At 28.0% G+C, this 27,371-nt stretch overlaps 2 protein-coding genes and 1 long non-coding RNA gene across 3 annotated transcripts; 1 reads left to right on the forward strand and 2 right to left on the reverse strand.

Annotated features, from left to right (window-relative positions):
• Window positions 1–605, reverse strand: LOC132948621 (uncharacterized). Its single transcript, XR_009665035.1, has 2 exons — window positions 475–605; window positions 1–416 (listed from the first exon to the last, which is right to left on the reverse strand). It is a non-coding gene; the product is annotated as an uncharacterized LOC132948621 (long non-coding RNA).
• On the forward strand, window positions 335–13,511 carry LOC132948617 (acyl-CoA:lysophosphatidylglycerol acyltransferase 1-like). Its single transcript, XM_061019167.1, has 7 exons — window positions 335–1,010; window positions 10,089–10,294; window positions 10,698–10,912; window positions 10,980–11,116; window positions 11,172–11,308; window positions 11,888–12,033; window positions 12,096–13,511. The coding sequence occupies exons 1-7, from the start codon at window positions 952–954 to the stop codon at window positions 12,327–12,329; spliced, it is 1,134 nt and encodes a 377-aa protein (XP_060875150.1). The 5' UTR covers window positions 335–951; the 3' UTR covers window positions 12,330–13,511.
• Window positions 12,428–27,161, reverse strand: LOC132948619 (dehydrogenase/reductase SDR family member 11-like). Its single transcript, XM_061019169.1, has 5 exons — window positions 26,317–27,161; window positions 21,412–21,574; window positions 14,333–14,462; window positions 13,976–14,258; window positions 12,428–12,948 (listed from the first exon to the last, which is right to left on the reverse strand). The coding sequence occupies exons 1-5, from the start codon at window positions 26,458–26,460 to the stop codon at window positions 12,907–12,909; spliced, it is 762 nt and encodes a 253-aa protein (XP_060875152.1). The 5' UTR covers window positions 26,461–27,161; the 3' UTR covers window positions 12,428–12,906.
• Window positions 27,162–27,371: the final 210 nt, after the last annotated feature.

Consider the following 27,371-nt stretch of genomic DNA (forward strand, 5'->3'; position numbering starts at 1 on the left):
TTGGATTTTAACATAATATGTTATATTAGTTTATAACAACAACAATCAAAAAACGTTTAAAACAAATGTTTTAAACATAACAACCTATCTCATTCGTCATTCGTGACGCATGCGCAACAAATACTAAATTCATCCGGGCCGAACGGACCAAACTACCAAAACGGCTTCAAGCTGGTTAGCGGGGTTGGGCGGAGCAGTCTGCAGCTGCCGTCTGGCTTATCACGTCGTTTTGTGGTAATATCTAAGCTTACCACGGTATCTACACGGAACATACAGTAGTAGGTTAGGTTATCAGCACCCGTCGCCTCAGTCTGTAGTTGTCTGTTTACTCGGCGGTGTCAGTTTGTTAAATGTTAAATTGTTAACGTTAAGGTCATTTATTTTCGTCTGCACGGTAGTCCGTAATGTTGTAGTACCTATATATTATTATATTTTATATAGATAATACAGCTATATAGTATTTTTGATACTCACTACTCAGTGATCTCCACTCGTTGATAAAAACGTACGTCATTCCGCATTCGTCAGTGGTCGGTCCAGTCGTTCGTATAGTAAATTACACCCGAAGGTGCTCTTATCGTCTAAAGTGTCGAAACAACCCCTACGACACGAGGCCGCTTGAACGGAAAAACGTATCCCGAACAACACGTTATCCGGCACGCGCACCCACCCCGCTCGTCGTACCTCCCACTCAAAGTCTACAGACGGTACGAAAAACGATGTGAGCTGCGGCCGTCGGCGAGCCAATTTTTCGACCGTTGGGCGGTAGTGCCTACTGCCTCTCCCCTCGCACGAGTTCGCGCACTCGTCCGATGCCCGTTGTTGCGACTTTTTATTTCGTTTATTTAATATAACAATATTTTACAAGGAACCGACGTGTGTGTCTTCTGCAGTTAACATTGAACGTTCCATTTTCACATATTGAAATTTTTTTCGTATGGTGTAATCGACATGAAAACCGACTTAACCATAGAGATGCCAGACGGACGGTTAAAACAATTTGGTTACAGGTTCGTACATGCATTTTGGTCGTTTCAGTCTATACAAATTAACTGTGCATAGGTAGCCTGGTGTGTAGGCAGCAGTGACTTACTTCTAAACCTGAAGTTTGCACAGAAAGCACCTGGAATTCATTTATACTCTGTAATGTACATTTTATTGTACATTTAACTTAAACATTTTTTTTTTATCTATTTTTCCCCTTTAGGTAGGTATACTTTGAAATTTATATCTGTATGTACCTTCCTATGAAAGTAGGTATATGAATAATTTTTAAGGAAAAAAGTGTTAGATACCAAGGCCCCCTAAAGTTATATAGATCATAGTATACAAAATGATTGTTTTAAAATTTGTATCTACCTAGGAATTTATTTTAGTTTCAGTGTGTAAGTAGATTTACAGTAATACGAGCAGTAATATGAATATAAGTAGATAAAATATATAGATATCATAGTTATTTCCAAGGCTAAATGATTTTGTTAAAATCTGTATAGGTGCCATTACTCTTTAATTATCTTTTAAAAATTGTAATAACCTTCTTCATATTCAATACAGTGGTGTAATTTCAGTTTTCAACAGAGGGGGCTCGCAAGCAAGCACATCTGCTTAAATTTTTAGAGAATTACACTTCCCACCTCACTTGTTTATAATTTAAATATTTTTTACTCTAATTGTTATATTGATTAACAAAAATATTATTAATTTAATAATTTTACCATACACGTCTGTCTCAAGTTAACTGAAGTCAATGAAAAATAACTGTGCCAAATACCAATCGGTTGTTGTTTTTAGAATTTGTATTAAATTTAGATTTTAGAAATAAAACTATACGGGATTTTGATTTTAATTATTATTATTATTGTGCATATAACAATATTAAGTTCTTTTTCTTTCACAAAATATACAAACATAATATATACATGCACGTCCCTGTATGTGTCTAAATATAAATATATTCCAACTATCAATTATTAATTAAAAATGTATCATTGTGACAATAATAGTTTAGTGTGTAGTCTAGTAGTTTTGAATCCGGTATTAAAGATTCTTAGTTCCTACCATTTTTTTTTTTAAAAATTGCATTTTTATCTTTGAACATTAAAGATTTTGTTTAAAAGATTTATTGGTTTACACATTTTAACAAGAACATATACCTTCAAAAACTACAAAAATTGTAATTAAACTATTAAGAATTAAACTTGGTAATATAAAATTATAGTGCTGAGTTGCATAAACAATTTATTCATCTCATCAAACATCATTGGTTACTAAATTATGTTTTAAGGAACTAATGCCTCACTATTGATTCATTGTGGCTACCTATGTTGAGTGATTGTTTATGCAACCCAGCGTAGGTTTTTATCATAATTAGTTTAAGTTAGGTGATACCTATTTACTTATACTTATTTAGAAGTGTTTTCAATAAAATGATGTATCTATTGGTAAAACAAATGGTTTATTACATATTTATTGTAAAAATTAAAATACTATTAATTTAGCCATTTAGGCACTTATCTCTTTATTTAAAAAAATAATTAATGAATCACTTCAATCTTATTATAAAAGCTTTTAATAATCTTTTTTATTTTTTATCAAGAGTGCTTTCAAAGTAATTTGCTTGACAATAATATTATGTACCTATTTCATTAGATAATGTTCATTATTATTTTTTTTATATGATGATAATTATTCTATAATAAACATTACAGTATTTTACGGTATTTTATTTTATTTTTCATGTCATTCGAAATCTAAAAATGGCTAAAAACATCATACAACACTAAATCATTAATTTAATTATCCATTAAGTTTATTAAAATAATCAGAATGATCATATGTGGATAATATTGTATAATATTTTATTTAAGAATGATTAACAACAAGATAAATAAACTATAATGTAAAGGTAAAAGTAATTTTATATAATTTTTGACCATGTTTATCCCTGTCCATAATTTTTTATCTAATACATATAATTATAAATTATTTGTGTGTTAAACAACGGTTCTCAAACTACCAAGTGTTATTATTACATTATTACCAATATAAAATAAAAATTAATTAGCATAGTAAGTTGTTGTAAGCATTTTATAAAAACTGGCTCAGCTGTACAGAAGTACAGTAGGTTACAAGTGAGTCACTGTAATGTATGGTGTTAAATTTGAATCCAATGATATAAAATCTCATTGTATATGAAAACGATTCTAAGAAAAGACAGTCTGTCGGCCAATAATATTACTAAGTATATTTGATGATAGTGTGATTAAAGTAATTTATTTTACTATTAAACATTATAGTACCTATAACAGTAAATTAAATTTATTTTTGGTAAAAAAATTACTTTTGAAAATGTCATTGTGTCAATAAAATATAATAATATACTCTAAAAGTTTCATATACCCACGAATAATATTTAAAATTACAACAAAATAACTAAAATTGTAATTCTTGGTTTTAATATATAATTTCGTCCAAATTTGAACTTAAAATGTCTGGAAAAAATAACTGTTTAAATATTTATTTCAGATTTTTTGGTTAGGTACACTAAATTATATATAAAAATCCTTGTTTTTAATTTAAATTCTTACCTAAAAATTGAACATTATCTAATTTTTTAACTACAATAAATTTGAAAAAGTTTAATATTTTGATAATTTTTGTCAAAATTTGAACTTTAAATACTCATTATAAAAAAAATCGTTCCTATGGATATTTATCAACTGCTATTATAACAATTTATAAAGAATCTTGCATTACATTTTCAAGCTTTTTGACCCAACAAATAAATTTAATTGACTTTTATGAAATAAAAAATTTTATAATTGTGTCACTTATAGAAACGATAAAATAAATATTTGATAAAAATGTCAAGTACCTACGGTTATTGGTATTGACTAACGACAAAATAAGAAAATAGTTTTATGAGAATTTGTTATATTACGTGTGAATATCTAATGTCTAGCTTCAAAAGCTCGTAAAAAAAAATAAATTTGAGTTTCTAGTAAAATTTTTTATTTTGAATGTAGGAAAACTTAAGATGAATTTGGCAGAGAATCTTATATTATTTTTCAAAACTTTGATATAAATAGATATTAACATTTTTTTTTTTATGAATTTCTAACCCCAAATAATTTTCCAATTTTTGTGATTTTAATGAATTTTTCAACATCATAAATTGATTCTAAAAAAAAATTGTGTGAATTTACGCTCAAATTTTTTTTTTAAATTTTTTCTAACATCATACCTATGAGGAATGTTCTATTACATATTTAAGTTTTTTGACCAACCAACAAATTTTGTATCGACAATAGTTTTAAAAAAAACTAATAAAGTTTAAAATGTTCTGATGCCTATAAATAGCTCAAAAATAATCACAATATTTCAATATGTTATGGTGTAAAGAAATTGCTAATATAAACACTTAGCTCGACAGTTAGTGAAAATTTCATCTATATTCTGTTATTTTATTTAGAGTTACGCTAAAACACAAAATCAATTTTTCAAAAACTTATTGCCCCCCTTCCCCCCTCGCTAAGTACTAACTGGAGTATTCACTTTCCTACTAAATATTATGCTGTTGAAAAAATTATTTAAAAAAAAGCATTTTTACTATCCCAAAAGGTGACAGATTAAAAATTTAAAAAAAAACCCGATATTGATATTGTACACCGATTTTGAATACTGGTTAAACCAAAATCGATATCAAAAATAAACGAAACCATTTTAACATTTTTTACTTGTATGATTTTTTAAATAATTAATTCAAAATATATATTTTTTGACTATAATATATTTTGATTATTTGAATTTTTGACAACTAGAACTACACATCCATACTCCATCTACTAGTATAAGGTAAATGATATGAACCCCTCCCCCCTTCTGAAATGTTTTTTGTGTACGTGCCTAATTATAGGTACATACTTATATACAACATATGTCACTGTGTTTTTCAATAAGGATATCACGGTTTTATGGAAAAACATGATAACCAATGCTATATGTTAATGTAACAACCATACATCCTTTACATTTACTTAACAGTCAAAGTATAAAATATTTATACAAAATCTAATACCTAGTAATGAAATATTTGTATTTTACCATTTCACAATTTGAAAAAATAGGTACTATCTTTAGATTAGTAATAAATAGAGGAAGGACTTCCATATTTTTACTGGTTAATTGTATTTTATAGACAATACCTATTTGAACTCAGTTATCTAAATAACTTAGTTAGTATATACAATATTATTATTATATACATCGTTATATACATATATATATTTATAGAGTAATATCAATGGATATTTTCTTTGATTATGTGAACTTCATGTCATTATTTTCTATAAAATCAATTTTTTTTATTGCATTACTTAATATAGATTGTATCAAAAAATGTTTATTATGTTAAGTAAGTACAAAATACAATTCATATTGAGCCCCCTAATTTGAATATTTATCAAAAATTAAGCATTTTAATATTTTTTGTTAATCAAAGTCAACAAATATTTAATTAAACTAATTTTTATCTTAATGGTCATTGAGTAGTTATTTGTTGTGTTTTACAGTACAATGCAATACTAAGTTAATTAAATCATCTATTACGTGTATTTTTGATTAATATTACTGATAGTAAGCATAATTTCAATCTTTTGATGCATAAATGCATATTTGATGATTTTTTAGTGCATTAATGTATGTACTTTTGTTGTAAGTTATAACTTTGGTAATGATTAATATAACATATTATCAAACATTTAAAAGTAATAACAAACATTTGTATACTTATATTACTATCAGTATATATACATTTTATCTTGAAGTGATAGGCGATGGTATGATAGTAGGTACCTATAATTAAAATGTTTAAAGTTTTGTGTGATTTCTGAACCTTGTTAAGTCTTGTAATAATTTTCTATCAAATTTATATTCATAACTAAAATGTATGTGTAGATACTTCAGTATATTAGGGTGGATAAGTATATAAAATATTATGCAGTATTTAAATTCTACTAATATTGTCTAGGTACTTTGGTTAGTCTTTAGAAGATATAATCTAAACACCATGTCTAAACTGGAACTTAGTTTGTACTTAGAACACCTGTGTGTATTTAATAATTTTTATGGTGTCAAAAATCTTAAATATTGACTCAAATAATAAATTACTTCACATCTCCTTTATAAATAAAATACGAGTACTTTTAATTTTTATATTTTTATTCATATTCTACATTTATTCATTGTCTTAAAAAAGAAAAGAAGTATAATTATTGCATAGCAATAATATTTATTTATTATAATTAACTACTATATCAACCACCATATAATATGTTCATCGTTTGTAAAGAAAAACAAAATAAATACTAAACACTAAACAGTTTGTAGTACAATAATGGAATTGAGGTTTCCGCTGGAGTAAGATAACTGAAAAGTATATGTGCTAAAATATAATATACTCATAATGTCAAATATCCTATATAATATCAGAATTATAATTTATATTTAAGGTTTGAATTTGAAATAGATACCCATCTCTAGCAATGTATTCTTTATTTGTATTATTAATATTAAATATATTTAAATTTTCTAAAAATTGTATATTAATTAATATTTAATGGACCTTTTTAACTAATTTGTTTTAAATTAAATTATTTATAATGTTAACTTTTCCTGCTTAATTGTTTTATAATGAAGTACCTAGATTAAATGTACACAAAATGTTACCGTTATCTATACTGATAATTCTATATTTCTATTTAATTTCTATATTCAAAATGAATACAATGTATACAAAAATAATGAAAATAAATTTTTTTCCGATGCTTTCCATTCCCCCTTTTTATATACATATGTATAGTAAGTCTCATATTAAACATACATTGGTTTTAATTAGGCATATTTTGTTTTCAATTTTAAACTACATGACCTAATAATTCTTTCATAGTTTCATATTAACTAATAACTGTTAATCATATTATATTATGATTGGCAAAAAAAAGAGTTGTCCTTGAAATATTTTATTCTTTTCGAAGTAGGTAGGTTTAGTTATAAAACCATATATTCTTATTTATTAATATTGATCTGAATAAAGTATGAACTTGTTTTTAATATGTTACATAAAATATAAAATGTACATACCTACCATCACAACCTTGAAGTATAAAACAATTAAATTTAGAAATATATTATATATTATTTCTAGAGGATACTGGATAATATTAAGTAGTTGTTTCTTAATAATCTATAATAATGAATAATGATTATTCTATTTTCAAGGCTGAAATTAGTGTTTAGAACAACATTACTATGTACATACAGTATTTTATTATTATTAATACATTTTTAATTAGGTTCTGATCTTTTGCATTTTAGAAAGCATTCTCTACCTAGCTCAAATATATAAAACATATATTATAATATATACCTATGTGACTCGTATCTTCTATTTTTTTTTAAAAATTTTGGTTTCTTATTACCTATATAAATTATATTGGATTGCCTGTATTATCATTTGATGTACAGGCTCTTTTTAGTTGGGTATACATAGTTAGGCATTAGGCAATACCTATATATAGGTATTTTGTAAAAGAAAATTTGAAAAAATATTGTTCAGAAAATAATTATTGTTTTGCAATTTTGATTTGTTTATCTGTCTCTTTTGATATACTATTTTGGTTTTGGGCATATCATTAATATAAATTGTAAATTACTAATTAAAAATAATTAATACTGTTTTAGCTTACCTTGAATTTTTTTTTTAAACAACATTAGGCCAACACAGTTCTATGCATTGGATATTTTTGTTTAGTCTTTTAGGAATTATCACATTAAAATCTTTATTATTGCTTTTTTTATACAGTTGTCGATGAATTACAATGTACTCAATGACACTTCTAGATCTTTACTAAACGTTCAAGTAAATTTAATTATCAGCAAATAATTTAGTATTGCATACACTGTATTATATAATATAACCTAACACCACACAACATATTGACGTTATACTAATTTTCATCTACCTAAACAATGTAAACTAAGTATAAAGAATCCCATCGACTGCCTAGGGACTAAAGAATTTACGCTTATGAAACTACCATCTGCTAAGCTAGGCAGGCTGTGTCTGGTCCCCTGTATGTGCCATGATTGTTGTATTTTTAATATTTCAATAATAGAACGATACATGAGACTAAGCCTTGTCAAAAGGCCCCCCCCCCCCCCGTGTATTTGTTCCAAACATGAAAAATAAAGGTATAAGAATCCCTCCTAAAGTATAATTGTTGTATTGCATATTATGTAAACTTAGATTGTGTACAAATTGTTGATAAATTGAAATTTTTTTCTAATGTAAAAGTGTAAATCATAAATTAGGCTTCAATCAATACAAACTATAATAAAAAAAAAAAAATGTCTATACATTATGTTTAATCATTTATAATACTCCTGCATTATTATTAGTTACAAGTTAAAAAAAGGTGGGCAAGTGGGTATCGCTCTGCTGTACAGTAGGTTACAAGTGGGTCACTGTAATGGATGGTGTTAAATTTGAATTCAATAATATAACATCATTGTATAAGAAAAACGATTCTGAGCAAAGACAGTCAGTCAACCTATGATATTACTAAGTATACTTGATGATATTATTGTGAAGAAAGTAATTTATATATAAACTATTTACCTACGTGGAACCTTGTTTTCAATTTTCAATCCTTAGCTATAAAAGTTGAACATTTTATAAATTTTCAACTACAAAATAATTATTAAATTTCAAATTCGATAAATTTAAACTTTAAACGCTTGTAACAAAAAATTGTACCTATGTATTTTTAATATTTTTCAACTGCTATTGTAACAATATATCAGAATCTTTGTATTAAATTAAATTTTCAATTTTTTTTACCCAACAAATAAAATATTATTGACAATCAAAAAAAAACTAAAAAAAATTGAAAACTGACAATGTCCGTAAACATCTACAGTTATTCATTTTGAATTACAACAAAATAACAAAAGCGTTACATGAAAAATCGAGTGATTATCCAATCTTGTAAAAATATAAACTTCAAACGCTAATAAAAATGTAATTTGATTTGTTTGTAGACATTTTTTTTTTTTGATAAAGGTTGACAAACTTATGAGAAATCTTGTATTACATTTTCAGATCTTAGATTTAAAAAGGAAAAATGTTATGAATTCTTAACTCAAAATAATTTGCTAATTTTCGTGATTTTTTTTTTTTTTGTCAATATTAGAAACTTTAAATGCTTATAAAAAAATACTGTGACTAAGGATTTTTAATATTTTTCAAATGTCATTGTACAATATAGTAGGAGCCTTGATTAAATTTTCAAGCTTTTTTACCAAACAAATAACATTTAATTGATATTTATAGAATAAAAAATTAATGAAATTGGAAACTGAAAAGATCCTAAGGCAGTTCAAAACAAATAAAAATATTTAAAAAAAATTATTGTGTATAGAAAATGTGAATATAAACAACCAGTGTAAATGTCATGTATATGCTATCATTTTTTTTAGTTACACCAAAAACCAAAATCGATTTTTTGTAAAAATTTCCGTTTTCCCTTAATTTTTTTGTTGTTTTCCCCAGTGCTTTTTGGAATTTTTAATTTTGACCTCCTGAATGCACCAACTAGATTCACTTTTCCATCAAACAAGATACTGTTGAAGAAAATCAAAACAGTTTTACTGCCCCAAACGTAATAATAGACACAAAAAAGAACATATCATTGTAAATTAAATACATTCATCAGAGCGCTCTACTCAGAATCTAAAAATTTAATTACTTTGAATCAAAACTACCACCAAATATGAAACAATTTTTCTTAGATCCAACTATAAATATGTTGATATTTCTATAAAATAAACCCAAAACTGATTGAAATATTAAATAATAATACATTGTTATAAATTAAAACTACATTTTCGTCTAATTTAAAGCATGAGAAAATACAGTTTTTTACTGAACAAATTTACAATTGCATTTACTATTATAAAAGTATTATTGTTTTAGGTTGTATTTGTTTATAAATCATAATATTTATTTTATTTTTATTTTTCATATTCAGAGCTACTGTAACATGCAAAGTTATCATCCGCATATTGTTTGTACTTATTAACAACATCTATTGTATACCAACATATTGTGTTTGGATGATTATATTTTTCCCTTTGCGGAAGATTCACCCAAATCTATATTGGAAACTTGAAGGCTTATTTTTCCATTGGCTATTAGCAATGGTTTCTATGTGGTCTTGGTCAGCTGGTTATGACAGTAAGTAATATATTCTATTATCCATTTACATAAGACTTCACCACTAATGAATACTCTGATTTTTGTTTAATGTTCTGCCCCCATTATCTCATAGATTTAGGTCTCGTTTTATCATGTATATTTGATTCTGTTAATTTTTTTATCTAATTTGTCTATTGTGATATTGTTAGTATAGTTTATAAATATTATTTTAAATAATAAAATATATATGCTGATTTTTACTCATCCAATATTGTTATATACAACATTGTAGGAACCAGATGTATATTTTATAAAATATGTTTGTTTTTGTTATTAACATGTTGAACCTGTCAATTTAATAATTTGAAGACTTATATTATTTAACATTTTTTTATTTCAGTTGATTACAAGTATTTAAATATAATATATTTTTTTTATATAGTTGTTGAAATGGGTGATGATATTAGGTTATGTTTGAATGATCGTACACTAGTGTTAGTTAATCACCAATCTACAGCAGATGTGCCAATGCTAATGACAAATTTTAATTCCAAGGCCGGTGTGTTGCCCAATATTATGTGGATCATGGACAGGATATTCAAGTTTACTAATTTTGGTATTGTTTCTATTATACATCAAGATTTTTTTATCTTATCAGTAAGTGTACATTTTTTCATACTTTTAAACTTAAAAAAATCTATTGTTTATAATTTTTTTTTTATAGGGTAAAGATCAGAGAGAACAAGCTGTTAAAGAATTAAGAACTCACATTCGTGGATCATATTTGCCTCGTCAGCGAAAATTAATTATTTTATTTCCAGAAGGTGGATTTTTAAGAAAAAGACGAGAAGCTAGTCAAAGGTAAATCAATAAAATAATTTAATTATTAATACTGTTTGATAATTATTAATTTTAGGTATGCACAGAAAAACAATTTACCTTTACTAGAACATGTTACGTTACCAAGATTAGGAGCTTTTTCAGCAATCATTGATGAACTTTCACCAAAACAAACAAAATATGGTGGTGTGACAAACAATAATACTGAATTCAGTAAGCAATAGTAATTGAGGATTCCAAGAACCGGCTATCTCGACTTATTTTCAAAACGCATGTTTTTAGTTTTTTTGATGAAGGATAATTTTGTTCACATTTTGGTGCAATAACTGGGTTTTTTCATCTGTTAGATAAGCTAATATAGAAATGGTGATGTCTGGTATAAAAAAGTTAAATAACCAAGTATTATTGTATGCTTCCTGAACAATTCCAAAATATGGATATAGCCGGTTCTTGCACTGGACCCTTAAATTTATATATAATATGTATATTATAATTATTTTTAATTTCTTAAAAAAATTCAATTAAAATATATTGAGTTCTATGTTTTAATATTTATTAGTAAAACATACAAAAATATTATATAATAGTATCAAGTGTTCATTGGTATAAGAAGTTTGTGTACAATTATTTTGTGGATTACAATTTTTCAGTACAGTAAAATGTATATCATACTCACTTACTATTATATTATGAAGTACCTGATATCCATTAATTATAAATTTAGTGATTATTATTTTTTATCAATATAGTATTACATATTTATTCTAACTCAAATGTAATATATTATTGTAGATGAAAATACTGACAAATTAGCGTGGATTTTGGATGTAACAGTTGCATACTCCGAAGGAAGACCGTTGGATTTACCTACTATTATTATGGGTCAGAGAAGAGCTTGCCGTACACATATGTACTACAGATTATTTCCCAGTTCACTTGTATGTCAATTTAAAAAAATAATAATTTGATTGTATTAGTTATGATCACTTGACATTTTTAGGTTCCTAGAGAACAAGAAGAAATGACTAAATGGTTATTTGATCGCTGGGAAGAAAAAGAACGTATCCTAGAGACATTCTATTCCACTGGTGAATTCCCCAGTCATAAAGGATCACGTCAATCAGCTGTTATCCAACAGGATTGCGTACGGTTCCTTATATTACATCTATTTTTTATTGCATCGTCATATGCCCACTACAGAATTATTCATTATTTGATTGGATTAGTATGGTAAACTTGAAGAAACTAGAAAAAAAATAACAAACAAAGAGAGGAAGAACGAACATTATTTATGTGGAGTTTTTCTGTATACATATATTTATTTTATATATGTATATACTATAAACTTATATAACAGCTGGTAATAAAACCAATGAATAAATGTGATTGAACTCTAGGTTGTTGTAAAAAATACAAAATAAACATTTTTATAAATAACATTAACATCTAAAGATATCACTTACAAAATAACTTAACTAAAAAGCACGAACGAGTTTAGTAACTGTGATTTACTTTTATATGTTTCATATTTAAATTATTATATGAACATCGGTGTTTATTTTGTTTTCTTCTAACTATTGATTTAATTTTGTTTTTTTTTTTTGTAAATATCAATATTGTAATTTTAAGAATCATCATTTTATTATTGTTCTTTTCTTTTTCTTATATATATATATATTTAATATAATATACATATTTATATTTATAGGCTCTGTATTTTAATGTAAAGTATGATTTACTAATACATTTGTATTTTATTTTGAGATGAACCTTATGACATATTGTGCTTGTGATTTGAGGATCAATATTAATCAGGCCTCTGAACCTATAGGTTTGATGATTATATCTTGCACCTGAAATAAATTGTTTTAACTGTTAAACTATAAAAAAACTTGTATATTATTAATATTTATTATTTTCCAATATATGACAATTTTGGAAAATAATTCTCCAAGGTTAGCATTTATTTTGAAGATAAATTAAAGCTTTGTATTTATTTTAATGCGTTAAATGTTTTTGTATGCCAACTAATGTGTGCAAGATATCATGTTAATTATTAGTCTTCTGTGTTGTGACTGTGATAACATTTATATAATATATTATATTATATTTTATAGTATACGATTTATTCTTGTATTGTTATACATTTTCACTTTAAATTTACATTTTACTTAACTAAAATCAATCACTGTACAGAAGACATTTGTAGATTGTAATCATCCATTTGTTTTATTGTTTTCTTGACATTATGACATATTATTTTGTGAATCATTTTTATTTTTTATAATTTTGTGGATATATTATATATATACATATATATGTGTGTGTATATTATACTTCCTCTTAAACACCATTTTATACTGTTTTTTTTTATTATTATTATTTATTAAAACAAACGTTATTTCTTTTACTATAATTTTGCATTATTTGTCTTTAATGTAAAAAAAAACATATTTATACATTTTTGAGTGATTGCAATTATTACAAAGAGGATTTTTTTATATCACCATGTGAATAAGTGAAATTAAAATGTATTTTTAAATCCATTGGATGAATATTGTGTTAATTTTAAATAATTAATGAGCATAAACTGCAACAGTTAAGAGGAAGTTGTCTTTTTAATTCCAGAACTATTGTACTTTTGATAGTATACTTATGTTTTATAATAGTTTCTGTGAAGGCCAAGATTAAAAAAAATAAAAATAGTTTCTTAGCATTTAATATGTTTTAAATTTATAAACTATTTACTTATATATCTGGCAATAGTATAAAAATTTATAATTTTACATGTTTAATTAATAAATAAAATGAATAGAATGAATTTTAAAAATATTTAAATATTCATTATTAAAAAAAAAAAAATGAGAGAAATTGTATTACTTGTACGTGTGGAGGAGTGCTCAATACAAATTCGATGGTAGATGCTACGTCTGCTGGAGAAATACTAGGGTACGTTTCGTATAAATGTTTATCAAAGTTTTCTCCCAGTGAATTTTTGAAAATTGATGATTTCACAAGGCCAGGACTGACACACGTGACCTTGATGGGGCTTTTCAATGCCCTTAATTCTTGCCGCAACCCTTCTGTGAGTGCTCGTACAGCATGTTTGGTCGCGGAATAGAAATGGAACGGACCATATGAAGGAACATAATGCGCCAGATTACTAAGCCCAGTATGAAACAGTAAGTTAAATAATCAATACAAAAATACAACTAACAGTTTATAATTTTTTTGAACCTGCTCAAATGAATAATGTGAGCGTCTTTCAAGTTGCGACTATTCATGGATCTCACTGCCTCACGTGAACAAACACTTAACGCTATAACGTTTACGTCCAATATTTTTTTCCATTCCGATACAGTACCATCTATATTCAAAACAACAAAAAAACATAAAAATATTTAGAAAAACCAATTCTTTTTTAATTACCAAAAATACATTTTGCTTAAAATCCAATTAAATTAATGAACAAAAAGAAGGTACGTAGAATAGTTAATTAAGTTAAATAAAAAGTTCTATTTTATAATTATTTTTTTTTTTTTATAAAGCTAAAGAATGAACACAATATCACTGTTTTTTGTAGTTAACAACATGTAAGGTACCTTCCTATAACTGAGAAGTTTCATAGAAGTGTCCTCTGAGCTCTAGATAATGTCAATTTGTCAAATAATTCTTAAAAATTAAAATTAAAATTTACATGTTGCTATATCTAAAATTTAGAAAATTGATAGATATACCTCGTACCTACCCATAATTAAAACATCCCTGTATATATCACTTTAGTTGCACCATTGGACCAATCAAATTAGCCCCCTCCCCAAGTTTTAACCATATTTTGAATTAAAATATAAATTATCAGGGTCTGTGCTGCTGATACAATTCTTCCGCTACTTTCAGAAAAAATTGCCCAGGTCCGCCTATGCAATTACTTGCCTAGGTATCCTATTATTTTTTAGTATTATTCTCACAAATTTTTTAAATTGTATTTCAATGTTTTCCTGATCATTAAAACGTAGGTGTGCCTAATATCCTAATACCATTAATCATGGTATTATAACAATATAATAATATGTACCTATGTAATTGTAATTTTGATGAAAATGTTATTTTTCTAGGATATAATGTATTTGCCTTGCCGCTTTAGCTTGATTGTTCTTAAGTCCCATCTAGGTAGGTAGTACTATATGAATTTGTATTATCATTATCTGTTTACAGGTCATAACACGATATAATACATAGGTACAAATATTATGTAGGTATATCGCGGCCCGAATTCCGGGAGTCGTATTTCATCCCAAATATAAGTATTCCGATTGCGTCCAAACACACATTGGTTCTCAAAATAATGTATAATTAGTAAAATTAAATATCTATAAAATATATTTTCATTGAAATGCATCATAGAATAGTATATGCATATAAATAGTAAAATAATAGCTTATAGGATGGCATCCCTCTACTTTTTGTTAGATGAAGAATAGAAGAATGTTATGATGATATCAGGAAATCAGAATTGTAAGGCATCCCTCCACTTATCTTGAGCCATTTCATACCTACTACCACAGGCGTGTTTACGGGAGGGGCCGGGTGGGCACTGCCCCCCCCCCCCGGCAGACTGTGCCTCCAAAAAATGCCAGGATAAAAAAAAAAGTCGTGCGGTGTGTACCCTACAGTGCCTATAGATTTTGATTAATTGTAATTTTTTTAGTTACACATTCATTTAACTAGTGATTATATTATCATATTATAATATTATGTTCATCATATTATAGTTTTATCAGTTGATATTATCCAATTACCGGTTATAATTTCAAAAATGTTTTTAGATATTTTACGACTTGTTAAAATAATTTAAATTTTGTTAGATACTCAAAATATATATTACCTACTGATTAGTTAATAGTTTTACAATTTGTATGTTGTTTACCTTGCATAATGGACGGAAAAAGTATTTTTATTGTTTTGACAATGGTTATACTTTTTGATCATAATTAAAAAATACTCCTATCATTGTGAATTTTGTAACATAAGAAATGAATGTATTTTCATTTCTAAAAAAAAATAGGTTTCACAATTTAAAAATTTGTTGTGCCCCCTCGGCCACTAAAGTCTGAACACGCCTATGCCTACTATTTAGTTATGGCTTATATAGGGCATATGCTACTATATATTATAGGTACGAAGTAGGTACACACCTACACCCTACCTAGTTATAATAATGATATAACTCATTTCTGAGTTATATGTATTTTTGGTACCTACTTACAAACTATCTAGTAGGTACCGAATTATAGACCTGTCGAATTTTATTCTCGGTCATTAATATATTATATATGGTCACTTATGGAATATATAGTAATAATATATAGTATAATACCTGACCTAACGTTTTTATTGAGTGCCTATATATTATATTAAAATTATACTAAAACAAGTTATGAAATATTTTATTACGCAAACATTGCCAAATTGAGTACCGTTGGTACAAAGTTAATAAAAATAAATATCTGGTAGGTAACCTAGGTAATAATAATGTAGGTAGGTACCAACTGAGAATTATAGAATATAGGTAGGCTATAACCTATGATTGTATTATGTATTATCACAGAACAATGGTATTATTATTATATTAAACTATAATGTACGATATAGGTAGGTATAATGTGTATGTAGTCCGAAAAATAATGAATTCACCCTCTCACCAGTCAGTAGTCACCAGACATCAATTAATCTTCTCGTTTAATGTGTCAACTGAACAGTCTGATTTCGCATGACTTTTAAATGAACTTAATTTACTTAGCACGGTTACCCGCCCAATAATTGGTATTTGGTAGGTACCTACCTACCTATGTAGCATAGCTATGTAGGTTACCTACTAGGTGGTGGATAAAGATTGAGGGCAATTTACATGAGCATTGGCTTTGGAGCCACTTGACACTTGTATTGCACATTAATCGCAAATAGAAATGATCAAATTAATATTTATGCCGTTTATGTTTTGTAGTTCCGTTTCTAAACTAAATAACATAACCCAAATATAACATCGTTCTTTATGAAGACTAATAAAATTATGGTTAGTATAAATTACGACTTACGAATGTACTATGTACCTATAATATAAACGAATTAAAATCGTACAATGTGGTATATTGTACATTCGTATATATGGCAAGTTATTAACAATAACTTTTTTTTAAACGTACATACTATTTTAAAACATGATGTTAACAAAATATAATATATAACATGCCTATAGATATGTACTATTCGACAGAGGTTTTTGAATATATTTGTCATTACAGTTTACAGTAATTATTGTACCTATATTATACTTTAAGTACAATAAGTATAAATGTATAATATTGAGAACATATACCTAGGTATTGTTGTACCTATTATACTTCTACTATTGAGTACATGGTAATTACTACATGTACAATAAATGTAAAATAAATTTTACTGTTATACCAATACCCATATGTATTTACAGTTCAATCGCATTGGTAGTACAGTGATAATATAGGAAGGTGTCTCTGACCTCTCAGTGACGATTTACGGGGGGGTCCAAGGGGTCTGGACCCCAACACTACCATTGACACACAATTTTTTTTATGCATAAAAATCCCATGGGATTAAAAAAATGATTATTATTGTAACCTAACAGTTTTGTGTTGGAAAATTTATGTGGACCCCAGCTCCCCCCTTGAAAAAATCCTAAATACACCAGTGGTACCTCTATATCAGTATATAATTTACATACAGTAGTATGCCACTTATCGGATAGGTACTCATTTTTGGACCAGAGTATTTAAATCCATTAATTGAATGAGTCAATAAGGCATGAAACTACGAAGGGTCCAAGAATAAAAAGATATACCTATTACCTACATATTAATATATTATGCATTGTAATAAATAATAAATAAATTTGGTCGTGTACTAATAATATATATGTATTATTGTATTGTTACAGCTATGATGTTGACTTGAGCTGATCTGCTTGGCGATGTCCGTATAACCAAGTACTAATCGTAAAAATATATGCAATAAAATCGGGAAAATGGACCAAAAAATGTGGAAATATGCCCTTAAAGTGTTTCATTAATCATTGACCTCATTAGTCATCAATCGGTGTAATGAGTTCAATAGTCGAATTTTTTATATGTGTCAATATACGTGTAAACTGGGACCAGCCTATTTGAGTTCAATAGGTGAATGAGTTCATATACTAACCATGAGTCCAACAAGTGACGACCATTATATTACCCGAGTTATATATATATATACCCATAGATATATCATAGCTATGCATATTATTACACATTACACACAGCATAGGTAAATTTATTATTTTATTTAAAGTTTTATTTTTTATTCATCTTCAAAGAATAATCGTGAAATTATTATTCTCATTAAAACTTATATACCTACCTATTATACTGTAGCAAACTTACACCGCAGTATTGCTGGTACCTAATGACTTATTTTGAAATCTGATGCAACTATCCATAGATATATAGGTAGTCTTATAGACATTCACATTTTAATAGTACCTATATAATAATATAATTGTATAATTGTATTATTGTGACACGTGCGTGTTAAATATTTCACATTGCAGTTTCAGTAGGTATCTATACATATATCATTAATTTCGATACGAAACCAGCCAAGTGTCTGCTATACCCACGCGTAACGCACTCCCGACCTAAATATTTGTTTGTTTAAATACTGAACATTGTAATTATTTATATTTTAAATTCTAAGCGAGTTGATAACCTTTAATGTCTTAATTATTCGTTCCTCTTTTTTATACATCGAGTACCTATATTAAATTCTGTACGTGTGAACCTGTCCATGTACCCCAAACAAGCGTATCTAATAGCTAAGTAATCCCAAAATGAGATTCGAAATATTTCAGATTGCTACTAGTGCAGACGCCAGACATAGTGATAATTTCATAAAATCAAAGTATAAAGAAAGCTTATTATTCATTGATTACTATAAAGTGGTTTGGCTTATATAAATTGTATAGGTGAGTATTCATATTTGCATATTTAAAATATAAAATATATCTATATAATTGTTTGCCTTAAAGGATTTGTTTAATATTGATTGCAAATATATTCAGTATGAAATGACAGCTATGATGAACATGACACGGTGTTCCTTGTTACGAATCTATTAATTAATATAATATAAGTTATAACTAAAGATATATATCCTAACGTTTTTGAAATTTTTCAAGTGGCTTTAACAATATCTATTAGTTCAGCGACACGTGAAAGTTCATTTTCGGCAATGCGAAGAATCAGCAGTTATCAACTATGTTTTGTGATAGGTTTTAAAATTTTCCATTTGACTGTTATACATTTTGAACTGGTATATTGATATGGAAAATTATGTTGTTTTGCGAAAATATTTTTGCCAAAACTGGTAAAAAAATTAAATTGTAGATAAACATGATGTCACATTCCTTAGCTGTTGTGCTTTTGAATTTTCGATTATTTGTTGTATAAATTATAATGAATAGTACCTACCTACTACCTACCTATCTACCTATTAATGTATTAAACAATAAACTTTTACTTTTTCAAATAATAGCCCCCACTTCCCACCAAAAAAATGTGGTTCTAGTTTCTAGATACGCCTATGCCAGTTGTCCTTAATTGAGTCGGGCATGCCGAGCAATACCTATTGACATATATAGTGTATTAGTGTTGCATGTTACCTTCATCTTCTCCAGACTTATTGTACAGAACAATTGCTCAAAGAAATTTCTTCTGCACAGTATTTTACAACCAAATCTAGTCTGTAATTACGTGCTATTAACAATTGAATTCGCAATGTTAATAGAAGTATAGAAGCGCAGACTTTATAGTTAGTTCCGTGTTCGCGGGTGATGCATTCCTATTTCCTAATATTTCCTATTTCATTGATTATTTACTCCCTATTTGTTCTTACCCATGGGCATGTGTCCCACCTTGCCCTTTTATAAACATTACAGTTTATCATAATAAATTACACATTCTATAAACAATTTGGTGTACCTACCCCTCCATCCCAAAATTTATATTGTTTAAATTATGATTAATAATAAACTATAACAGTGCCCTGCACCGGCTGTACCACCCATTCAAACGCCAAACGTATACCTGTCTACCATGATATAAGCAACATGGTATGTTCTGAACTTTTTAACGGTCAGATCTTTCGGTGGGCACGTGGCGACGACGTAGCGTAGTTAGGGGATAGTAATAATCAGAGCTGTAAATTAAATGCATTTGCATGTTATTTTTGCTGCACCATATAAAAATATGGATGTGGACCAAAATTTTTTTTGACTTATTTTTAGTTAAAATACGAAATTTTATTACGCATATTTTTGCATATTTTATGGGTTAGAGCATAATATTATAGGTAATAATTTCATGTTTTCATGATTTCTTCGTATAATAATGGTTATTTTCTTGAAATGTTTTTATTTTTTCCAATAAACCCGTATCTCTAATAGGTAACCGATAGTAAAATCATGGTTGTTCTAATATCTACAAAACCATTATCCGTATAATATACATTCGTAATCTTTTACGAATTAGAAAAATAAATAGGTACCTATAGTATGTAAATAAAGAATTTATTTTGTAAACCATTTTTAATTATATTATTTATTAATTTCAACAGTTTTTTAATAAAGACGTTTTTATAGAGGATTTTTTTTTTGATTTTAAGTGCGTATTTTTTAATTTTCCAGAGCATATAGGTATTTAAAATCATATTTTGACTGTTTTTACTTTTTTAGTGCATTAAATCCACAGCCCTGAACTAATAATAATTAAATTACAATATGATATTATGGGTAAGCACGTGACGTATTAAGTGGACTTGGACCAAATCTGGACTTTTGCGATCATACCATGTCGTTTATATCATTATAATATGTACTACGACACTATGCTGACGGCATTTACGGAGATACCGTTCGAGTACAACACAGCTGCTGCAGGTAAGTGGTAGGTAGGCGTTAATATGTAATAATTATTATTACACATTAACGCCTATCATAGGCATAGGCGCAATCCGGGGGGGTCTAGGGGGAGGGCTTAGCCCCTCTTAGTTTTATTTAAGCCCCCCTAAGTTTTTAAATATATTAATTCTTAAATCCACCTAATAAAAAATTTATGCGGGTCTGTATTGATTTTATAAATTTAGCCCCCCCCCTCCCCCCAAAATCAGTTGTCCAAATTGTGCCCATGATTTTAGGTACCTAGGTATTATATTGTTAACGTCGTGTGATAGGTATTTCATGTATTTACCTATGAGTGTAGACCGTCCGCCGACGCCAGCGTTGTTTATGAGCACATCGACGCCGCCGAACGTTTCTTCGACCCATTGGAACGCTCGTATGATCTCTTCCTCGTGACACAAGTCCACGTTTAACGGGTAGAGGTTTGTCGTTTTTAATTCATCTTTAAGTTCCTATACGCAATTATAGACAAATATATTTATCAAATATTATGTAAATAATGTGTTACATAAGGTGCAATTATTAACTGTGATTATTTTGATAATGTTTTTATATTGATTTTTTCTTAATCAACCAACATTGTACAAAATCAATGACATAACACAAAACCATATATATATATAATTACATGTGTATATAGTATGTATTGTATAGTGTATACATATATTATATTATATAATAATGATTAGTTGATAAACCAACCTATACCTATATAATATATATATTTATTTATTTTTTTTTTAATTGGTCATTAAGCCCGGCAACTATGGCCATTAGCTGTTTGTTTGTTTATTTGTAGGGGAGGATATTTTTGGTTGGTAAACACGTGTGTGTGGTTTTTGGCCGATTTTCAAGTGGGCACCCGTAGGTATCTGCCATGCCCGGGTGGGGGATGGCGGCACTTGTTCTCCGGACACCGTGACTTGTCCGAAGAAAAATGCCACCCATGGCCGAGGAATCGAACTCGGGTCGACTGCGTCGCAGCCGACGCCTTAGTCCGCTCGGCCACTCCGTCCCCCATATAATATATTATGTTCGCATCCAGTGCGTTTTTCATTTATTTACACCCATGATAGACCTATAATAAAATGGACTTATAACAAAGAGAGAGAGAGGTCCAGGTGCCAACATCGTTGGAAAAAGATATGGTATGTACACAACTTAAGACTTTTTATAATGTATACCCATTATAGTAGTGAGAGAGAGAAAGAAGTTACGATGATAGCAACGTTTTTCGAAAAAGTTGTCATACACTATTTAGGACTTAGATCCCATCATATATTAGGAACAGGACAATCTCTTTCTAACAATGTTGGCTCTTGGCAACCTATGTAATATAGCTTGGCTGCCCGTATGGGGTCCATATAATATTATAAATCTGTCCATATGTTTACTCCATTATATCGTGCTCGGATTTAATTAGGTATCTAATGGGTATTTATTGGGTTCCTATTAGGTATTTATTGGGTTCCTATCTAGCAATGTGATCTGCCAAAAATTGTTCTGTCAAATATATATATATATATATATAGTTATGACTTAGGTGTACATAATCTACAAAATCTATAATAAAATTTATTAATCTAATATACCTATCGTTATATGTAGGTATCCGGATGAAAAATTATGTGTAGGTACGCACACCTATAATATGATAGCAAATAGCTTTTGTCATTTTAAATCACAAATTAACACACGCAATATAAAATAATAGGCAATAGGTATAGGTATAGCCGTAGGTAAGCCGGTAAGATTAGACTGTTACTATAATAACACAGTCTGTTAGACGCACGGAGAGTAGGAAACACAAAATACGATCCAATGATATTATAGTTATTGTGTGTGTCTACTGTAGTATTGTCAATACGCTTACATTTAAATTCAGTCTTGTTAAGAATACTTTTGAAATGTGTTCAGAATACGTAGGTAATAAATACCTACTCATTGGTGTCATTACTCATTTGTATTTGAAATACGTATACCTCTATTCGAATACTGTCTTTTAAAAGAATTTTACTATAAATACAATTAATATAATTTAAAAACATTCAAAACACTTTACAAGTACTTTTTTTAAGTATATTAAAACCGTTTACGTTTGCGTTTACCACAAATGTACGGGTACTTAAAATTATTAATAAATATTTGAATTAAGAATATCCGATGTCACATACTCACAAAGGTGCCTCGTGCCTATTACATTGTCAAGTTAAACTTCAGCAAGGTAGATATGAACTGTAGGTATTGTGTCATCTGCGTATTTAATGAAATCTTAAAAATTCTTATAAGCATTATAAAACATTATTTTAACACCATTTTTTTTTTTAAATGTAATATAAGAAACAAAAATATTGTTCGTTGAAATACGACGGTAAACAAAAAGTATTTAGTTAGTATTCTGGTATAAAAATCAGAGAAAAATTATTTTGAAAGTATTTAAAATACACTTGAAAAAAAGTATTTGAAATACCAAAAAAAATACCCAGGTAAATAGGTACAAGTATTTGATACTTAACAAGACTGCATTTAATACAATAAAATTGTACCGAATTTATAACCTAATAATAAATATTGTTTTAATGGTTTGTAATAGTTTAATTAGTAAACAACAAATAAATAATTTAATTTATGAATACATTATAATACATTGAGTGTATATTATTATATCTAGTCTACACGATCACGTGCATTGTACCGCCACTTTTGAGAAAATAATTATTGTTTTTGCACATCAAAATAATATATTCCTGATATAATATTATCATTACCTACTGAACGTCTACACTTTATTTTATTGTATTGTTTGTGTACATTGCATAACATGTGTATAGGTACTGATATTAATAAATAATTGGTATATAGAGCCATATAGGTTGTCTGAGGTAACCACTATCACAGATGTCTTATTTATGTTACAGAAACATTGAAACGGCACACCATATAATATTATGAAAATGAAACGAAGAAGAGCGATGGAACCAGATTCCTATTCAAGTTAGATTTTACTTTTTCTTGGTGCGTATAATATGTACGACGCGCGCACACATAATATTATGCGGTTTGTCTTACGTAAGTATAGAAACCCGTTAATTTGAGCGTAAGCCCTATTGCCGACGGGGACTAAAACGAATTTCGTATTGCCCCCTAAATGCACATTTGACATGTGTTTTACTAATGATTTTTTATTGATCTTTATCCTTGACATAATAACAATTTGGCATGCAAATCAAAAAAGTTGCGATGAAATTTTAGTAACTCAAATGTAAGTATTGCGTTTAACCGGTTATCGAATAAGGCATAAGCAATAAGATGTCATAATAGATATCAATAAAGCGATGATTGTACCTGCGTCGTATAAAAATTATATGATAATTGATAAATGATAACAAATTATAAAAATAATACTGTTTTTATTTTTTTAAAGTGTTGCGGTTCGTTATGATAGAAATAGTTACTAATTCATTACACATTTTTAAGACATTGATATTTTGTAATTTGTAAATTATACATGATAGTAGTATAGTAATTTAGTTACACAACTATATAGTACACTAAAAAGCTTAGTTTGAATTTAAGTTAAAAAATAAATAGCTTGGTATTTGTGCATTCTAATTTTCAACTGATTTTATTTGTATTAATTATTATTAATTGATTATTTATTTAATTCTTCCTTAATTCTATTGATATTTAAAAGACATTGGCATCACTATTTTATTTTATTTAGATATTATGTAGGTATTGGCATATTGCCTATTATTATCGATGAAAAAACTATTATAGACGTTATTAAAAATTGCTACGATATTATATTAAGATACTATTTAACACGTTGATCTGCATAATAATATAGGGAGGTACAATGTATATCACACGTCTTAAAAAGTAAATTGAACGATATTTCGTGAAATTATAGAAAAATAAATAAAATTACAGACGACAGTAACTACCTGTATGCTTCTAGACATTTGCCCTCGTCTTTTACAACGTGATCCATTTATAATATTGTCGAATCCCTAGATCTTATAGGTATTATAGTACCTAATATGATCTAATGTCTAAACAGGGTACCGTGGTTAAATTAAACACACACGGAAGTTGTAATTATATGCGTCCCAACAAAATAAATACCTACTGATAATAATTTAATTGATAGCACATATTTTTATAGAACTTTTAGAATGTACTAAGTAAATATAATAAATACTATAAATAACATAATTTGAAAAAATGAATTAGGTCAACATACATTTTGTATTTAAATGAGAAGTAGCTTGTTGAAGAAACAAATAATGAAAACTAGTTTTGAATTTTGAAATAGTGTAATGTTAGCAAAAATACCGGCAACCATTACCCATACGCTTGACTGAAAAAATTACGTTACTTAATTTTATATTTATATTTTAAATGTACTTTTATTCACTGTTTTAACGAGGTATTAGAACCAATTTATAAACCAATGTTATTTTTAACCGTATCTATTACCCACAAGAATTAACAATAAACCAACTATAGTCTTACTGACTATAATTATGCAAAGCGAATGAAAATATTGTCTTAGGTAAAATTATGCAATACATGTTAACCTATAACAATGATTAAAGACAGTATATTTAATCAATGCCTATATAGCAATACCATATTGTTTTTTTAACTGGATTCAACTTGTGCTGTAAAACAATGTATGGTGTACTCGTGTAGAACTCGTTGTCTGTGATGGACATAATATTAGCTGCACATATGGAATATTAGAATATTGTATAATATTATAATATTACGAGCAACAAACATATATTATATAATTAACCAGTGGTCCGTTGGGTGTAACATAAAAATCATTTTTTTGAACAAGTTCTAACTATTCGATGACATAGGTTTTAGGTTTGTCGATTACGCTTTGAGAACATGTGCGCAAATGGGATGCATCAGGTATTACAATTAATAACTATTATATGGTTGAAATTTAAAGTTTTTATTTAATATAAACGTGGGACACCCGTGGCTATACTTTGTAATCACTGACCGTCTATATGTGTGAATGGTAATTTACCCAGAAAATGGTTAAAACCTCTGCTCTATACCTACCTATATACATACGGTATATAATATATTATACATGTAAATATTTAATATAGGAGAGCCGTCATAAGTCAACAAACAATCTGCCGCAGTTTAACCAGTATATATGGGCACTTACCAACAAAAGCTCGGTCTGCTTGTCGATGGCCACGACTGCAAAGTCCAAGTCCAGAAGTCTCTTAGTGATCGCCATGCCTATACCTCCGTTGGCGCCGGTCACGAACGCCACTTTGCCCTTCCAGCGGTTCATATTGGCGGTCATTATATTGTATTTGTTGAATTACAAAAATATAAAACGTATTTCGAAATTGCGGCTGTGGACGTTATGATTGGCCCAATATCACTGAATACTGTTTAATGGTAAAACTATATAGTTATTATGACTATAATTCAGGTGAGTTAGTATGTCCATTGGCGCGTGCACGCACATCAGCGACTGCTTCAACGGGTGTCTGATTACGACTGCCACCGGTTCTGGATTTGACGCGGCGCCGCGATTTCTTGCCAAATAGAAATATTATATAGGAACGCCGTCCTCGTCATTTCTCGTTCACGGCCGGTGGGGTCACCGTGTAAGAATTTAAAGATTACATCTTACGCAAAGAGGAAAAAGAGTTTTTGAAAGATAAATTATGGGACTATATAGGTGGTAGGTACGTCATATTAATATTATAGGTATATATACAAATGGACATAACTGAATATTGACAATAATATAAAGTTGACGTTAATTTTTTTGACATCGAAGACCCTTCGTGGCTATAATAGAAACTGCGTAAATATTCTTATGTTATATATCGTAATCTCGTGTTTCGTATAGGTGAGCAGGTATGTCATATTAATATAGTTCGTGTGATGACGAGAGGATGTAGGTATATCAACGATGATAATACATTTATATGACGTGTGAGGATTTAAGTGTCATTCGTCATCCACATCATTATAGCAGGTATATATACAGGGTGTCCCACTGAGATCTGACAAATGAAATAACTTTTGTTCTAATTAATATTTTTAAAAAATTTCTTTTAAATATAATTCATAGACTATTGCGCTACATTTTTTATTTCTTATTTTTTAATACTGAAAATAAAAAACTTAAAAACTGATAAAAAAAATTTCCAAAATATCCAAAATAGCCAATTTGTAAATCTGATTTTTAGAAAAATTTAT

The sequence above is a fragment of the Metopolophium dirhodum genome, chromosome 7 (genome assembly GCF_019925205.1).
Source record: "Metopolophium dirhodum isolate CAU chromosome 7, ASM1992520v1, whole genome shotgun sequence".
Classification (NCBI taxonomy): domain Eukaryota; kingdom Metazoa; phylum Arthropoda; class Insecta; order Hemiptera; family Aphididae; genus Metopolophium; species Metopolophium dirhodum.